Here is a 16,362-nt window from a genome sequence, read left to right as displayed (position 1 = left end):
GACACACGCGGCCTGGGGATATGAGAAAAGTGTATTGCAAGTTTAGACCATCACGATGCCGTTTCCAGATCCGATCTCGGTGGGCAATCTGGCAGCGTTTCGAACGATCGTTTCGGCGATCGACTTGGCGGATGGGTCGGCGGTGGCGGCGCGTTTGGCGAGCGACTTTGCATACGCCTGTACGGGGTCCAGCTCCTGCTCGCCCGGCCTGGCGCCCATGCCACCGGCAATCGGCTTGGTGCGCCAGTTGAACAGGTAGAAGCGCAGGAATCCATCGCCCGGTCCGAACTTTTGCTCGGCCAGGAAGAGCGGATTGTCCATGACGGTGACGCAGTTGACCACGTCGAAGCCAAAGTCGCGCGCGAGCACCAGCAGCGTATTGACCAGCTCGTTGAGTCGCGCCTTCAACGCCGCCTTGACCGATGTCGATTCGGCATCCCACGCGATCACACCCGCTTCGTCGGCAAGCTCAGCGGAGGTAAGGTTGGTGAGGGAGTTGCACTGCCAGGGTGCCCGACCGGCCACCAGCGCCTGTGCGCGTTCCGAGGTGGGCTGCGAGCTCGACGAAGTCGCCGAGTCCGGCTGCGAGCCAAAGGCAACGTCGGTGGCGTAGTAGAAGAGGTAGGCGGCATTGAGCGTCTTGTGCTTTTCGTCATCGAGGATGCTCGAGGGCAGCGAGTAGAAGGCAAACATGTCGCTGATGGTGCCGTGCGGTGTCTCGACGACGTACGTCCAGGTGACTTGACCCTGACGTCCGCCGTTGGGTGTGGTGGTGCCCGAAACCCCGCGCCCACTCAGCAGGATGTGCTCCACCTCGTGGTCGGAAAAGCGCGGTGCCATGTCGAACCTGCGCATGTACCTGCGCAGCAGCCTGCCGACCGCCGGCACATCGCGCTTCTCCATCTCCCTCAGCCCGGGCAGCGTCACCTTGGCAGGCAGCTCGAATCGCCTCACATGCGCGTCCATCGACATGTTGTGCGGCACGGCGCTGAATCCGATCTCGGCGAGCTTGCGCGCGTTGAGCGTGCGGTGGTAGTAGCGCGCGCAGCTCACGGGCGTCGGCAGCACCGACCCGACCGTGTAGATCGCATGAAACACGCCGGTGAGGTGGCACTGTCGCGTGACCTCCTTGATCAGCACGGGCGCAAGCCGCTTTGAGCGCAGCTTCTTGTGCACGCACAGAAAGTTGATCTCGGTCGACTGGTACGCCTTGTCGCGCACGCGCAGCTCGTGCGGGATGCCCGAGATGAACGCCACCAGCTTGTTGGTCGACACGACGCGCACGCCAATGTGCCACGTCTTGTGGTAGCCCGGATGCTTGAGCACCCAGTGCAGGAACTCGGGGCTGTAGTCGAAGCGGAACGTCGCATCGTCGTCCTCGACGTAGTTGGCCGAGAGCAGGTCGTACACCTCCTTGAGCTCGGCGGGGTCGTCCACATCGATCTGCACCCACGCAAAGTCGGCGGGCAGCGGGTAGGGCTGCTGGCGCACCTGGTCGGGCGCCACGCTCGGCTCGATGCTGCCTTCCTCGGCGGGCGCGACGACGGGCGCGTCCGTGGGCTTCATCACCGGCTGCGTCTTCCAGAACTTGTGGTCGGCGATCGCCTTTTGCGTCTTTTGCTTGCTCTCCTGCGACTTGAGCATGGCATCGCGCTCGAGGTTCATCATGGCCATCACCTTGGCCAGGTTCGCCTTGGTCACGGCGTTGGCGGCGGCAGAGCCGTGTTCCTGGTGCACGGCCTGTTGCACCTGGCTCACCACCTCGTCCGAGATCTTGCCGTCGCGCGAGCTGCCGGACGCCAGCAGCTTCTCGTCCGAATTGGCGGCTGGCCCCTTGGACGACGAGCCCAGGCCGAGCTTCTTGCGCAGCTTGGCCGCCGCTTTGGCCTTTTTCTTCTTGCGCTGCTTGGCGTTTAAGCCCGCCGCCTGAGCCGAGGCGTCGTCGTCGTCGTCGTCATCATCGTCTTCATCCTCATCGTCGTCTTCGTCGTCACCATTGTTCGGTGTATGGGAGGTGGACGCCGGGACAGCAGACGAGCTGGCTGACTGTGCGAGTGCGTGTGCAGTGGAGGAGGAGGACGAGGCGGCGGCGGCGGAAGTGGTCGCCGTGCTCGCGTCAGCGACTCCAGACATGTTGACGATGGGAGAGCAGCTGCGTGTGAAAAGAGGGGGACGACGATGGTGGTCTTCAGAGAAAGGGCGAGGCGCTGTTGGTTGGCTTCATGGCCCGTGATCGGTGCCGTTGCTCCGCTGTGGTTCGGGTGTTGGACTTGGCAGCACCGCGCTGGCAGCCGAATGTCCGACTTCCGAGTTTTTGAGGTCCGAGTGTTGGTTGAGAATTTCTCAGAAAAGGTGGAATTTTGCGCTTTTTGTTGTTGGATGGTGTGGGATTTTATTTCGCTTTTTCTTTGGCTGAGGCGGGTGGGATTTTTTTCTTTGCATTCAGCGGCTCGAGCTCAAACAGCTCAGCCCGCCCGCCAGCCGCACTCCTTCCTCCGCCACCACTACCACTATCACCACCACATTTCAATCCTCGGCATCATGTCCAACGACGCAGCCACCGTGCTGGAGGACGCCAGCTCCTCCCACCGCGTCTACATCGGCGACTCCATCGGCTGCCTGCGCGTCGTGCAGTGCGATCCTCCCAGCGCTCTTCCCGCCGACTTTGCCGGTCCTTCGGTGCGACCACTCATCCTGCCCAACTTCAAGTCGCACTCGGACCAGGCCGTTCAGCGACTCGCTACCGGTGTGCTGGGTGATGATGTGTTTGTTGTCGCCATGGCACGCAGGAACGCCACCATCGATGTGGTGCAGGTGGTGAACCAGACGCTGCCGAGCTCGCAGCCTTCCACGAGCGCCGCACCGGCTCCTGCGTCCGAGCTGCGTGCCAACGTGCTGTGCACCATCCGCGAGACGCACATGAAGGCGGGAATTCAGCGCTTCATCGGCCTTGCTGTCGGCACCGACGGCATCTACAGCATCACCTCCTCCGGCGTCTTTCGCTTCACGCCCATCACCATCACACGCAGCGGCGAGGGCGACGACGACGTGGCTGCGGAGCTCGGCGAGCCGCGCGTGCTCCAGACGCTCCCATCGCCGCTGCAGCACGCCAGCTTCTGTCCGGCGTCCGACCCGACCCACTTTTGCTACGGCGGCGAGGATGTGCCGCTGTCGCTGTGGCACGTGGCGACGGCGGTGTCGGATGCGCCAGCGGCACATGCCGACGCGGCGGCGGATATGAGCGTGGAGAGCATCCGTGCCGACGAGGCGGGGCTGAACAGCAAGCAGCGCAAGCGCAAGCGCCAGCTCGAGGCCAAGTCCAAAGCACGCGAGCTGCTGTGGGGCGAAGTGTGGCGTGCCAAAAATCTGCCCAACGACAACCTCTCGTTGCCGCGACGTGCCAACATTACCGCGACGTGTATTCTTTCGCTGCAAGCGCGGTCGGACGCAGACGAGGCGCGCGGGACGGAAGAGGCAGGTGGTGTGAACGAGCAGACGTTCATTGCCGTCGGCACCAAGGACGGCCTCGTGCGCGTGTTTCAGCCGGGCGCAGCGTCGCGGCGGCACGTGCGCGAGGCCCGCGTGGTCCCCTCGGGCCAAGGATCCGTCAAGACGCTGTGTGCTTCGACGGCAGCACTCGACTCGCGCACGGGCGGCGTGCTCTTTGTCGGCGACACGGGGTCGAAGCTGTATGCGCTCGATTGGCAGACCTGCGCAGTGGTGTATAGCTACAACGGCATGGCCCAAGTAGGGGCTGTATTGGGCATGGCGGTTCTGCCTACGGGAAACGCGGAGGCAGAGGCGCTCGTATCGGTTTCGTCAGACAGCTTGATGCGGTTGCATACGACGGTTCCTGCTGCTGTCGCTGTGCCCAAGCAAGGCGAGTCCGGTGCAAAAGGCAAGGTGGTTTGGGAGAAAATGATCGCTCGCGCCACGGGCCAGAGTGTACATGCTACCCCGACTGCGGCGGCTTGGGATGGAGTCGTCCCTGCCAAGATCGGAAGTGCGGGTGGACAGGACGACGCAGTGTGGGAAAACATGCAGCAGGTCCGCTCGCGTGCCAACAAGAAGCACGACCCCAACAACGATGATGACGACGAAGAAGATGAGGAGAGTGAAAGCGAAGAGGAGCCGACGACTCGCAAACCCACACGCTCTGGCGCCAAGAAACCACGCTCCTAGTCTGGATCCCCCTCCCCCCTCTCACACACGCACACGCAATCTAGAAGACCACTTGTAACAGCCCTTTGCACTGGGAATTCCGAGTCGATTGATGCTCTTACAGCTGCATGCTTGTTGGTGGAGAGTTCTGACGTGCCTTTTCAAACGACTCGATGGCGGCTCTGAGTCGATTTTGCTGCGGCTGCTGCGGCTGGGGTGTCTTGAGCAGCTCCTCGAGCCTGTTGATCCGGTCTGCCTTTTCCTCCAGCGCCTCGACCGCCTCTAGCACATGTTGGGCCAGCAGCGTGCGTTTGGGTTTGGACATGGCCGGATCAAACGCCTTTAACTCATCCGCAAGCTCGGCGTACAGCATACGCTGGTGGACAAATTCATCCCAATGCTCCTGCAGCACCGTGCGTAGCGTCTCCTCCTGCTCGCCCGTCAGCTTTCCCGCAGAGAGGAGGACGGACTCTTCGAGCTGCACTGCGTCTCGGCGCTGTTCAGCTGCCAGCAGTCGGGCTTTGCGCGAGGCCCGGCGTCGGTCAGACCGCGCAGTCGAGGCACACACACTGCACCGCCCGGCGTCGTGCGTGCCGCAGCCAACGCGCGCAGAGGCACGTTCGGCTCGTGCGGATGCGAGCTGCGAAATCTCTTCCTCCTCCGCTACGCCGCTGCGTCGACGCTGGCGCTCGCGCTGAACACGCACGTTCTCTGCAACCGCATCGAGCGTCCGGTCGTAGTCGTCCGACATCGCACCCTCCTCGGCGAAACGTGTGGGGCTAGAGCGACCGAATGAGACGCGGCGGTTCGAGTGCGAGTGTGAGTGCGAGTGCGAGTGCGCGCGTGGCGGCGTCGACGATCGCGCATACCGCCCCGCCTCGCCCGGATCCGACGCTGCGTGCGCCTCGTGGTACGACGCCTCGCGCTGCTCCGTCGCAAACCGATAGCGCGCAGCATCCGAGCGCGAGTGTCGCTGGCGCGCGCCCGAGGAAACTACGCCGCTGAGCCTCTCCACCTCGGACGCGAGGCTGAGCACCTGCAGTCGCAGCGCCTCGATCGCGTCCCATGGATCGCGGCCCGCAGGCCAGTGGTCGCGGTGCTGGTACACCTGCTCCCGCGCGGATGGCTGCGCACCGTCGCTCGCCAGCCCAGCTGCGCTGCGGTAGTGCTCCTCCATGGTGGTGCGCAGCTGCTCGAGCTCGGCGTACAGCCGATTGACCACTTCCACCTGGCTGCGTTCTGTTGTGGACGACTCGCGCGGCACACGCACGTCGGCCTGCACTCCACGCGCTGGCCTCGCCTCGCTGCTCGGTCCCGCTGCCGGTGCCGGTGCGGACTGCGGCTGATGGTCCTGCACAACACCGTGTGCGGGGTGCTGGTGCTCGTGGGGCGAGACGCGGAGCTGGCGGAGGATGCGCTGTACGAGCTGCTCGTCGTCGTGCGGCTGCGTGGCGCGGACACTGTTGATGGCGCTCTGCATCTCCGACCGCAGACCCTGAAAGTCGTGGCTCTGCTGCTCGTGCGCCTGCTCGAGGTTGAGGATGCGCTCGCCCGCACGGTCGAGCTCGACCTGGATGCCGTCGACAAAGCTGCGCAGATGAGCGAGCTCGTCGAGGCGCGCGTCCTGGTTGCCTACGGCGGCGTCAAACGGCCGATGCTCCACCGCATCTCGCCCCTTGACCGGCGAGCCGAGCGCCGAGGTGAGGCCGGTGACGTCGGGCAGTCGCACCCCCCATGGCGCCGTCACGTCTGCACCCGCCGCCGCCGTCTTTTGCTGCGCGGGGAAGCCTTGCGCGTTAAAGTGCGAGGGCTCAAACGCCTTGTTGCGCGTACGGCCGTTGTCCGAGTCGACGCGCGTACGTGCGCTGGATGCGTGGCTGCCCGGGCCGAAGCCGCTCCCTCCCGAATTGGACGCGCTTGCATCGTCGGCGTCTTCGGCAAGGCGGCCGCGGTGGTTGGCGCCACGGGTGAGCTCGACGTCGTGCTGAAGCTGGCGCGCGAGGTCCTCGAAAGCGGATACCGAGGCTTGACGAGTGGCTCGCGGCTGAGGACGGCTGCTGTTGTGGTGTTCGCTGGAACGGTGCTTGCCGGGGTGGAGGACGCCGTCGATGGAGGGTGCCGGGGTGGGGCTGTCGGGGCTCTTGGATCGGTCGCCGATGAGCGTGCGGATGGCGGGCGAGGTGAGCGTGCGCGATGCGAGGTGCTGCTGGTAGTCGGCGGCATTCATGCCAAACGTGTTGGTGGCGGCGGCGCGTGGCGATGCGAGTGGCGCGTTCGCCGGCGGACGCTGAGACGCGGCAGAGGGGTGTTGTGGGTGTGGGCGCCTGGCGCGGTGCTCGGTATCGGTGTCGGTGTGGATGTCGAAATCGATGCGGTCGAGCGTGTCCTGGCCGAGCCTGGGTCGCTGTTGCAAGTTGGCTGTCATGGTGACGGTGTGACCGGCGGGCGTGGCTGCAAAGTTGCGGTGGTTGCCCGTGCTATTGTAGGTGTGCGTGGCGGCATCGTTTGCGTCCGAGTCGCCCGACTCGCTGACTGAATCTGCGTCCGACTCGCTCGCGCTGTCTACGCGCGGCATTCTGGGCAGCGATGCGCCTCGTGCTGGGCTCGAGGCAGGGCGGTGGATCGAAGAGGAGGCGAGTGGCTGGCCGGACTTGGACGGCGCGTGTCTGGACGAGTACTTGCCCGGACGATACGGGCTCCTGGCCGGGGAGGAGTTAGCATGGAGGGATCGCAGGCGATCCTGGTAGGAAGTCTGTGCCGGTGCGGTAGAGCGAACACCACGGCCGACACCAGGAATGAGACTCTCGTCCGGATCGAAGTGATGGTGATGTTGCATGGGTGCTGGTGGTTGCGATGCTCTGGACGGCCTTGGTGCTGCGGAGGAAGCGGGAGCGTAGGCTTGACGCGCGGATGGAAAGTCGTTTTCGCGACCAATGCGGTCGTAGGTATCGAAGGAAGAGGAAGCGGCAGTGTGGTCTGCGGCGCGCATGTCTGCGACGTGTCTGGGCCCGTCTGGATGAAGAAGACGCGACTCGATGCTGACTCTGTGCAGCTCGTCCTGGGAAGCGGGGATGTAAATGTCCTGAGAAAAGTCTGGATGCGAAGAGGTGTGCAGCGGCTGGTGATACGATGTCGAGGCTATGGGATAGGATGGACGACGCGATGTATGCATGTCGCGAGGCTGCGCGAGGTGGATGAGGCGTGTACTCGCGATCGATATGGAGGGTGGATGAATGGATGGGTGGATCGAGGTGGTGATGATGAAGGGACACACACACGCACACACACGGCCGAGCCAGCCATGGCCGAGTGGAGCGGAGGCCCTCTGCATGCATCCACCCATTCATGATTCAAAGCGCCGTCTGAAGCCCTGAATTTTTGGGCATTTTGCGCAGAATGGCAGGCGCTGGCTGCTGCCCGCCGTTGTTTTGGCGCGTTGGAGCGCGCTCTGCAAGCTTCGCGTCACGTGCCGGAGCCCACCAACCCAACTCAATCTTTGGCTTCCTTTTTCCGCCGCCATTATTTTTGGGAATTTCCGCGGGTGAGGCTGTGAATATTCAACTGCAAGGCTGAGCAGCCCGTGCACGGATTGAGTGCATGTGGAGGCAAGATTTGCCATTTGGGGCCTCGACAGCCGCTATCATTGCTACTTTCATCCTCAACTCCATATTGCTACCCTCGCTCACCGTTCTGGGCTGTATCCATGCGCTAATCAGCCATCGTCATGGCAGACGAAAACGCCGCCGCCGTCGGTGTCGAGGCCAGCGCCGCCGATCTCGCTCCTTCCGGCGCCACCACCTCGCCACCTCACACGCTCCTCTGGTCCAAATCCAAAGTCTACGTCCATCCCTCGCCATACGCAAAGCACAATGTGCCCGGCTACCTCGCACTCAGCCGCGCCGGCCCTGCTAGGCCGGGTGCCAAGATCCTCCTCTCTTTCCTCCCCGAAAGCCTCGTAGAGCAGCGCCACGAGCTCGAAAAGTTCGTGCGCATCGAGTATACCACCTCTGCCAAAGCAGACCACGATACCCACCTCGATCCCGCCACTGGCCTTCACACGCTCGACGACGATGATGGCGACGACGACGAATCCATGCTCATCGCAGAGCCTCCCACCTCCGCCGCCTACGCCTTCTCTCTGCCCCTCACCAGCATCTACAGCTTCACCGTCAAGGCTCCCACCATCAGCTCTTGGTACGGCACGCTCACCATCAGCCAGCTCGGCGGCATCGCCATGCCCACGCTCTACTTTCACGACGACGAGAGCAAGAGCACTGTTCTGTCCATGCACAAGGCCAAACAGTCCGCCTCCGCCGATGCCGCCGCTGCTGCAAGGCTGTCCGCCGCACCCGGGTCTTCGTCCTACTCCACCGCCTCTTCGCATCGATCTTCCCCCCGCCCCGTCTCCCCCTCGCCCACATGGGGCGGGGACGAGCTGGTGCAGCAGCTGCGCAAATACGCCAATGTCCACCGCAGCGCCATCGAGCCCAACTTGTTCCTCGTCAACCCTTCGCGCGCCGACCTCGAGACGCACAGCACGCCGCTCTTTGACGACGACGCCATCGACACGCCTCTTGCGAACTCCTCAGCCGCCGCGAGTCATGATCTCGCCGACAACTCGTACTCCATGAGCCCACTGCACCAGTCTCTGCCCGGCATTGCCCAGCAGCGGCGCAAAGACGAGCTGGCCATGGACAACCTCACCGTGTGGGCCAAGAATGCGCGCTTCTCGGTGCTCTCGTCGCTCGCCAACTTTACGCAGCAGGCGCGCCATGCGTCGCATGCCGTGCTCTCGCATCCGCTCGCACGGCCCTACGTGCCGCATCTGCCGGGGCCCGTGCAGTCGTTCGCGCAAGCCGGGCCTGTGCCTCTGGGACCAAACGAGGGCGAGTGGGAGTGGCGCACCTCGAGCATCGCCAACAATAGCGGCACGGGCGAGTACTACGACAGTGCGCGCGTCTATCTCGCGCGCTGGGCGCGGCTCGTTGCAGAAGAGGGCGAGCGAAACAGGCGCAGGGAGGAGCGACTTGCTGCGCGCATCTCCAGTGGCTCAGGGGCGGATGCAGACGCAGCATCGTCCAGCTCAGCGGGTAATCGCACCGAGCGCAGCGAGCTTGGTGCATTCGAGGTGCTTGAAAAGATCCACGATCTGCCACGGCCCACGTCGGAACGCGAGGCGCGGGCTGCCGAGCTCGCAGCACAGACGGCCGATGGCGAGGCGACAGCGTCGGGGCTCGACGTGCACGAGTGGCGTTCGCTCTTTGACAGCGCGGGAAAGCCGCTGCATACGGAGGGTGAGATCCGGCACCGCGTGTTTGTCAATGGGTTGACGGACGGTGCGCGCAAGTTGGCGTGGCCGATGCTGCTGGATGCGGTGGCGTGGGATGCGACGTCTGAACAACGCGCCGCGCAGTGGGAGCAGCGTCAGGTCGAATACCACACCTACAAGGCACGATGGCAGACCGACGACGAGCTGGTTTCCACCGAAGCCTTTCGCGAGCAACAGCACCGCGTTCGTGTGGATTGCCTGCGTACCGATCGCAACCACGCCATGTTTGCACGCGATCCCGCCTTTGTTGCCGACCCCAATGCGGATCCGATGCAAGACCCCAACGTGCACACGCACCGACTCGGCGAAATCTTGCTCACCTACGGTGTATGGGAAGCGGAGCATTGCCAGGGGGAGGGGGAGGGGATGTTGGCCGGGTATGTGCAGGGCATGTCGGATCTGTGTTCACCGCTCTACATCATGTGCGAGGGTGACGAGGTGGCGACATTCTGGTGTTTTGTCGGATTCATGAACCGCACCAAGTCCAACTTTTACCGCGACCAGTCCGGGATGAAGACGCAGCTACTCATGCTGCAGAAGCTCATCGCCATCATGCATCCCGCACTCTACGCACACCTCGAGGCCACCGACTCGCTCAACCTCTTCTTCTGCTTCCGTTGGTTGTTGGTCCGCTTCAAGCGCGAGTTCGAACTGCGCGACACTGTGGCCATTTGGGAAGCTTGTTGGGCCGCTGAACCTGCTGACGATTGGGCGCTGTCGAAGAGCTTTCATCTGTTCTGCGCTCTTGCGCTGCTAGAGTCGCATGCAGAATACGTGCTCAGGTATCTACAGCACTTTGACGAGATCCTACAGTACTTCAACTCGCTCACCGGCGAGTTTAGCGCCCATGCCGTGCTCGCAAAGGCAGAAATCCTCGCCAAATCCTTCCGCCACATCGCCCGGCATGCGTCCGAAGGAACCCACCATCTAGACCTCCTCGACCAGCACGAACTCGATCTGCTCCTGTAAGCTTTCTCTTCATCCACACGCCACGCAGCATTGCCGCAAAACAAACAAGCTTGTGTTACAGGCCGCTCAAAACTTAAACAGAGATGGCAAGAGAGAGAGAGAGAGAGAAGTACGAAAGCAAAAAAGATCCAAAAAAGGCCGCCAAGAGGAGAGCGAGGGGTCATCACTGGGACTGCGACTCGAGCGGACGAGCGCCAGTGATCTCGACCACCTGCTCTGTGCCCGGATAATCAGGCAGCTGCAGATCGAACTTGGCCTCGAGATCCTCTGGCACGAACCGTCCGCCGAGGAAGTGGCGACCCTGAAACTCGAGAGCCCCAAGTTTAGGCGCGGTGAGACTGATGAGCACGCTTGGCGTAAAAGCGCCCTTGACGTTTCCCTTTTCCACATCCCACGAGCTCGGGATATCCACCGACACGATGGGTGGCATCTTTTTCCGCACCTCGAATTCGATCCTCGACTCGTACTTGAGGTTTTCCAGCGGCAGCTTGAACGGCTCGCGCACGTCGCCCTTGAACGAGAAGCCGAACACGCTGTCGAGCACCACGTCGGCCTCCTCCAGCGCGTCCTGGAAGTCGTCCTGCGCCACAAAGTGCACGCCCAGATTCTGCAGCTGCACACGCAGCCGCGCAAACAGCTCCGTCTTCCCTTGCTTTGGGTACCAAACGCTCGGCTCGTATCCAAAGTGATACAGGTGGCGCGCCGCAACCAGCCCGTCGCCACCCTGGTTGCCCGGCCCACACGCCACGAGCACGTTCGGATACTTGATGGGCGGATATACCTCGAACACGGCTTGTGCACAGGAAAGGCCCGCGAGCTCCATGAGCTGGTCGATGGAAAAGCCGCCGGCGGGCGACATGAGCTCCTCATCGATCTTTTGCGCCGTTGCTGCGTCGATGTAGCGCAGCCGAAGCGGCGATTTGGACGACGCCTCGGCGGCTGTGTTGGTCGAGGTCGACATGGCGAAAGCGCAATGTGGCCCGGTGGCGAGATGTAAGCGGTATTGGCAGGGGAGCGCCCGGATTGGCCGTGATCTCCAGAAGCAGACACTGGAGATCCGCCTCAGCGATGCAAGGCGGTTCAAACTGGAGCGGGTGTAGATGTGCGCTCGGTGAAGTCAGCGCTCACGGATGTCGCTGGCGTCTGCTTGGCGTGATCAGATACGAAGCAGGCAATAGACCGTAGAGATGCTCAAGTCGATCGATGTTGAAACGCTTTTCTTCCGCTCGGAGTCGGGCAGGTAGATCTGCGCTATCGATGTGGTATACCGACGATTGGACAGGTGCAGCCGGACGAGTCGGAAGTTACGGATGGCGAGGTCAGGACGCGATGATGGAGGATGCAATTCAAGATGAAGGTGCAAGGCCGTTTTCAGCTTGCGAGGGAGTCAGACAGAGAGGCGGATGCTGGCTGGGTCTAGGCGCCGACCGACGAGGCTTTTTCGAAGGCGTTGCTGCTTGGAAGCGATGCGAGGCCAGCCAAGCGAGGCCGGGCAGTGGAGCCGGGCCAAGGGAGCCGCGAGTCTTCCCTCGCTCGCGGAGACCGCCTTGCTGAGGCTGCGGGGCGCTGCCGGAGAGCAGCTGGAACTCGGACTCAGAACGCACCCACGGGTCCTGCAAGAATGCCCGCTTTCGACCGTACTTTCGCGTCGAGTCTGGCATTCTGGGCATTCCGGCCTCGACAAGACAGAGCTGCGAAAATCTGCTCTTTTTTCACCCTACCCTGCAATTCTCCCGTGATTTTGGCGGTCCGCTCCGCACCAAGCACCCCAGGGTTCGAGGGTCCGCAGCTCAACTTGAGTTCGCGGCCCGAAGCTTAAAGGCCCTCCCTTTGCGCGCGGTGCAAAAAAAAAGCAGCAATTTTCTCACCGGCTGCACGTTTTTCACTCCGCCGCACGGTGGCGAGTGTACCAGAGAAATATGGGCTGCACCTTCCCGTCTCTCCAGCTCAGCAGTGCAGCGCAGCAGCGCAGCAAAAAGGCGACGCGCGGCAACCTGCCTACCGTGCTTCTTAGCGCGCGACGTACGCTATCTATCGCAGCCCTTCGTGGGCTCGAACTCGTGGCTCCAGAGTGGACGAGGCTCTGGCAGCAGCTTCTTAGCAGGTAACACACTGGGCTCATTCCCGAGTTGGCCAGGCGGACGCGCGTCGCTCACCCCTTCCCATCTGCAAACTTATGCAAGACCATGCGGTCGGCCAACTCCGACAACATCCTTCCGCATGAGCCTGGCTGACGACCTCTCCCTGCCATGATGCAAAGAGCGCACCTCACAAGCACACTCGATACTTGTCTCCTCTTTATGAGCATATTCATGGGTGGGATATCTAAGCAGATTGATGCTTAAAATGAGCTGCCGAGTCTACATTGACCAGTTCCGATACCGCCAAACTACAACGCCTCGACCTCCATGAGCTCGCCGAGGCTCGCGGCGCCCTGGCTGGTCTTCTTGGCCGCCTTGTCCTCGGCCTTGGCGATGCCGTTCCACACGTACAGGAGCGAGTAGAGGTTCTCGTCGCTCACGCGCTTCACGTTGGCGCGCAGCTCGTTGAGTGCGATCTGCACCGCTCGCAGCACGGGCGCGTACTCGTTGGCCGCCTTGGCCTTGATCTCGGCGCCGCGCACCGCAAAGATGGCCGCGATCCAGCGCAGGTGGAACTCCACGTGCGGGCTGCCACTGCTGGGCTGCAGTCGGTCCGCGATCAACCGCAGCACCGTAGGCAGATGCACCAAGGGCAGCTGCTGCGAAACCAGCATAATGTCCGCCGCCGACGTGCGTTCGTACACCTCGGCCATCAGCGGTCGCTCGCCCAGCCGGCATGCTCCCACCACCGCCAGAAGATGCTCGCCGCGCTGCGATGCCTCGCGCACCGCCTGCGGCGTCAGATCCATGTCGAGATCCAGCGGATCAAACGCCGCCTGCTCGTCCAGACTATAAATCAGCAGTCCCGACGTCGAAGCTGCCGCCCACGATCGACCCGTCGGGTTAAAGCGCACGCACTTGGCCCTCGAGATCGCCCGAGTCGTCCTCTTGGTCGCATCGCCGCGCTGCGCACCGGGCAGCGACTGGTCGACGCGCTCCGTCGGCAGCAGATCCGCCTCGTCTTCGCGGTCGTCCACCAGATCGATCGCACCCGCTGCCGTCACGCGTCGACTGTCCAGCTTGTCCTGCGTGCCGTCGAGCGCCAGATTCTTGGTCAACTCCCACCGCTTGAGCAACACCCGCTCCCGCACCTCGTACAGGCAGATGTAGTTGGCGTTACCACCTGCCAGGATGCATGCGCCATCCGCACTGTAGCACACCGTCGTGAAGCATGCGCCGCTCGCATTGTTCTTGCGCGCCACCTTGTCGTTCACCTTGCGCCCTCCGGCGATATCGCGTCGGCACTCGACCACACCCAGCTGCTTGCCCTCGAGCGGGTCAAAGAACGCCAGGAAGCCGTCCAGCGTGGATGCGCAGATCTCGCGGCCGTCCGGGCGGAACGCCACCGCTAAGCCATCCGAATTGAGCGTAAACGTCTCGACGCTCTGCGTCGTTCGGAACACCTCCCAGGTGCGCACCGTCTTGTCCCAGCTGACACTCGCCAGCACACCGCTACCGTCTGGACTGAAAGCGAGCCCAGAGACGGGCCCCTCGTGGCCCGAAAGGATATCGAGCAGTTTGCCCGTCTGCACACTCCACATGTAGATCTCGAACGTGTCGGCGCTACCTGCACACACCACCTCGCCCGACGGATCGACGGCAAGACTGGTGAACTGCACCGGCTCAGGGCTGGTCAGCGTGCGGAAATTGCGGTAGCGCACCAAGTCGTACGCGCGCACCGTGCCGTCCAAGCTGGCGCTGAACAGTACTTGACCCTGTTTGGCGAATTCGATGCACGATACCGACGCCGAGTGTTCGGAAAACGTCGCCGTGCAGAATCCACTGGCCGTGTTCCACAGCTTGACCTTGCCGTCGTCTCCGCCCGTGGCTGCTACCGCACCGTCCGAAGCAAAGCCGATCGTGTTCATGTCGTAGTAGTGGCCCTGCTGCTTGAGGATGTACGACTCGCTCGCCCACTCCCACACCAGCAGCTGTCCGAGCCGATGCGCGCCAAACGCCAGCCACTCGCCGCTCGCATTGATCGCGACGCTCGTGATCTTCTCCTGGCTGATGCTCAGCTGGTGGACCGGGTTGAAGTCCGGCATCTCCCAAAGACCAAAAATGCCGTTGGAGAATCCGACGACCAGGAGCGAGCTGTGCGCGTGGAAGTCGGCGCAGACAGTCTTGGTGCCCGTCTGCATAAAGTAGTGCTTGGCGGCGATGCCCCATCGCGTGAGCCCGACGGCGTTGTCAGCCTGCTTTGACGAGCTGCCGTCCTTGGTGCCCTCGGCGGGGTTCCAAGCTTCTTCGTCGTCTTCGCGCATGTCGTCGTTCTCGTCGTCGCTCTGCTTTCCCTGCCAGGTGAAGCAGGCGCCGTCGCGAGACACCGTGTAGATCGTTCTTTCGTCCTTGGAGAAGTAGGCGCCGATGACAGCATCGCGGTGGCCGGTGAACGTCTTGGGGCGGAATCCTTCCACCTGGTCGAGCGAGTACAGACGCGCGGTCATGTCCTTGGAGGTCGTAATGAAAAATCTGTCACAGCACGCGAGCATCAAAGGTCAGCTTTCTGTGCGTGCAAGCAACGGTGAACCTGAGCCAGAGGTATCGATAGTCCCGATCCGATCGCGATGAACAGCTTGCAGTCCACCAGTGGTCCTCAGACATGTGCGTAGTTCTCCGCTATTGTTCAGCGGACTCATTAAATCAGTATAGTTTTTTGGAAGCATCCTCGGACAGTCGCTGGTGGACGCCGGCAAGCTGGTAGCATCGTCGATCGGTGGATCCTATCGTCGTCGGGCTCAGGAAGTTGTTGAGGGCGACTTACCTGCTGTTCTGAGTCCATCGAATGCTCAGCACGTCGTCGAAGTGACCGGTATACGTGCGGTGCAGCACAAAAGGTGCAAACTCGCGGGCCAGATGCGAAGGCGTCTTCCACACCTTGATCTGGTTGCCGAACGTCACCGCAAGGAACTTGCCATCATTGCTGAACTTGGCATCGCGGAGAGGTCGCTGGAAGTTCATGTGCGCCAGCAATGACCGCTTGACGGTGTTGATCAGGAGCGCCCGTCCATCTTCGTCGGCAACGAGGACGATCGCCTTGTTGGCGGGCGAGAGCGCGATTCTGGCGATCGGCTTTCTTGTCTCGAATGGCAGCGTAGTCGACGTGTTGCGAACCAGGTTGAAGATCGACAGTCGGTTGCCGACGGGCGAGTAGATCGAGTCGCCGTCGGCCGAGAACACGACATTGCCGCCCTGGTAGACGGTGCCGCACAAGTTGGAGAACTTGAACGACGACTTCATCGTGAAGACGCTGGCACTCGCGCGAGCCGTCTCGCGCCTGCTGCCGATGCCGGTGAAAGCGGCTTAATGTGGTTGCGGAGAATCTGGTTCTCTCGTCGAACTGCAAAGAGCTGGATTGAACGAGAGAGAGGCGGGAGGGATGGAGGTTGGCGAAGGGGTCACGAGCGTTCGGCGGTCCTTGACCAACCAGACGAAATTTTACTTTTGGCTGCCAGTCCCAGCCAGGCAGCTGAGGAAGAAAAAAAAAAGAGAAGTCCATCTGGGAAGGAAAAACGTCTCAGCCGAGTCCCGAACTTTTAACAAAAATTGAAGTCATGTTAGGTTTATGGGGCAGGGAAGTCCCGGGGATGAGGTGGAGGATTTCTGAGGCTGCGCACAGACGCAGGCCGGCACAGTGCGTGAATGCATTCAGTCCACTGAATCACGCCTTGCTTCTTGCGCACCACGCAACGCACCGGCCACGGACCCTTCAGCCTCCTCGCCGTTCGTATTGAGAAGCTCAGTTTCAGAGGCAAGGGCTGC

The 16,362-nt window shown here is 62.4% G+C and overlaps 7 protein-coding genes across 7 annotated transcripts; 2 read left to right on the top strand and 5 right to left on the bottom strand.

The window, feature by feature from the left end:
* Positions 1 to 42: 42 nt before the first annotated feature.
* PAN0_005c2642 (N-myristoyl transferase) lies at positions 43 to 2,133 on the bottom strand (the record flags this gene model as incomplete). The annotated part of the gene is made up of 1 exon (XM_014801882.1): positions 43 to 2,133. One exon carries the CDS (start codon positions 2,131 to 2,133, stop codon positions 43 to 45), a length of 2,091 nt encoding a protein of 696 aa, XP_014657368.1.
* A 408-nt stretch (positions 2,134 to 2,541) lies between these two features.
* PAN0_005d2641 (uncharacterized protein) lies at positions 2,542 to 4,182 on the top strand (the record flags this gene model as incomplete). Its single annotated transcript, XM_014801881.1, has 1 exon — positions 2,542 to 4,182. One exon carries the CDS (start codon positions 2,542 to 2,544, stop codon positions 4,180 to 4,182), a length of 1,641 nt encoding a protein of 546 aa, XP_014657367.1.
* A 97-nt stretch (positions 4,183 to 4,279) lies between these two features.
* On the bottom strand, positions 4,280 to 7,333 carry PAN0_005c2640 (uncharacterized protein; the record flags this gene model as incomplete). The annotated part of the gene is made up of 1 exon (XM_014801880.1): positions 4,280 to 7,333. One exon carries the CDS (start codon positions 7,331 to 7,333, stop codon positions 4,280 to 4,282), a length of 3,054 nt encoding a protein of 1,017 aa, XP_014657366.1.
* Positions 7,334 to 7,885: 552 nt separating this feature from the next.
* On the top strand, positions 7,886 to 10,459 carry PAN0_005d2639 (rabGAP/TBC; the record flags this gene model as incomplete). Its single annotated transcript, XM_014801879.1, has 1 exon — positions 7,886 to 10,459. The coding sequence occupies one exon, from the start codon at positions 7,886 to 7,888 to the stop codon at positions 10,457 to 10,459; it is 2,574 nt and encodes an 857-aa protein (XP_014657365.1).
* A 163-nt stretch (positions 10,460 to 10,622) lies between these two features.
* Positions 10,623 to 11,420, bottom strand: PAN0_005c2638 (yjeF N-terminal domain-like protein; the record flags this gene model as incomplete). The annotated part of the gene is made up of 1 exon (XM_014801878.1): positions 10,623 to 11,420. The coding sequence occupies one exon, from the start codon at positions 11,418 to 11,420 to the stop codon at positions 10,623 to 10,625; it is 798 nt and encodes a 265-aa protein (XP_014657364.1).
* Positions 11,421 to 11,805: 385 nt separating this feature from the next.
* On the bottom strand, positions 11,806 to 12,120 carry PAN0_005c2637 (uncharacterized protein; the record flags this gene model as incomplete). Its single annotated transcript, XM_014801877.1, has 1 exon — positions 11,806 to 12,120. The coding sequence occupies one exon, from the start codon at positions 12,118 to 12,120 to the stop codon at positions 11,806 to 11,808; it is 315 nt and encodes a 104-aa protein (XP_014657363.1).
* Positions 12,121 to 12,848: 728 nt separating this feature from the next.
* PAN0_005c2636 (WD40 repeat-like protein) lies at positions 12,849 to 15,840 on the bottom strand (the record flags this gene model as incomplete). Its single annotated transcript, XM_014801876.1, has 2 exons — positions 12,849 to 15,072; positions 15,365 to 15,840. 2 exons carry the CDS (start codon positions 15,838 to 15,840, stop codon positions 12,849 to 12,851), a joined length of 2,700 nt encoding a protein of 899 aa, XP_014657362.1.
* Between the last annotated feature and the right edge of the window lie 522 nt (positions 15,841 to 16,362).

The sequence above is a fragment of the Moesziomyces antarcticus genome (assembly GCF_000747765.1).
Source record: "Moesziomyces antarcticus DNA, scaffold: scaffold_v10005, strain JCM 10317, whole genome shotgun sequence".
NCBI lineage: Eukaryota > Fungi > Basidiomycota > Ustilaginomycetes > Ustilaginales > Ustilaginaceae > Moesziomyces > Moesziomyces antarcticus.
This window is presented reverse-complemented; position numbering and strand designations above follow the sequence as displayed.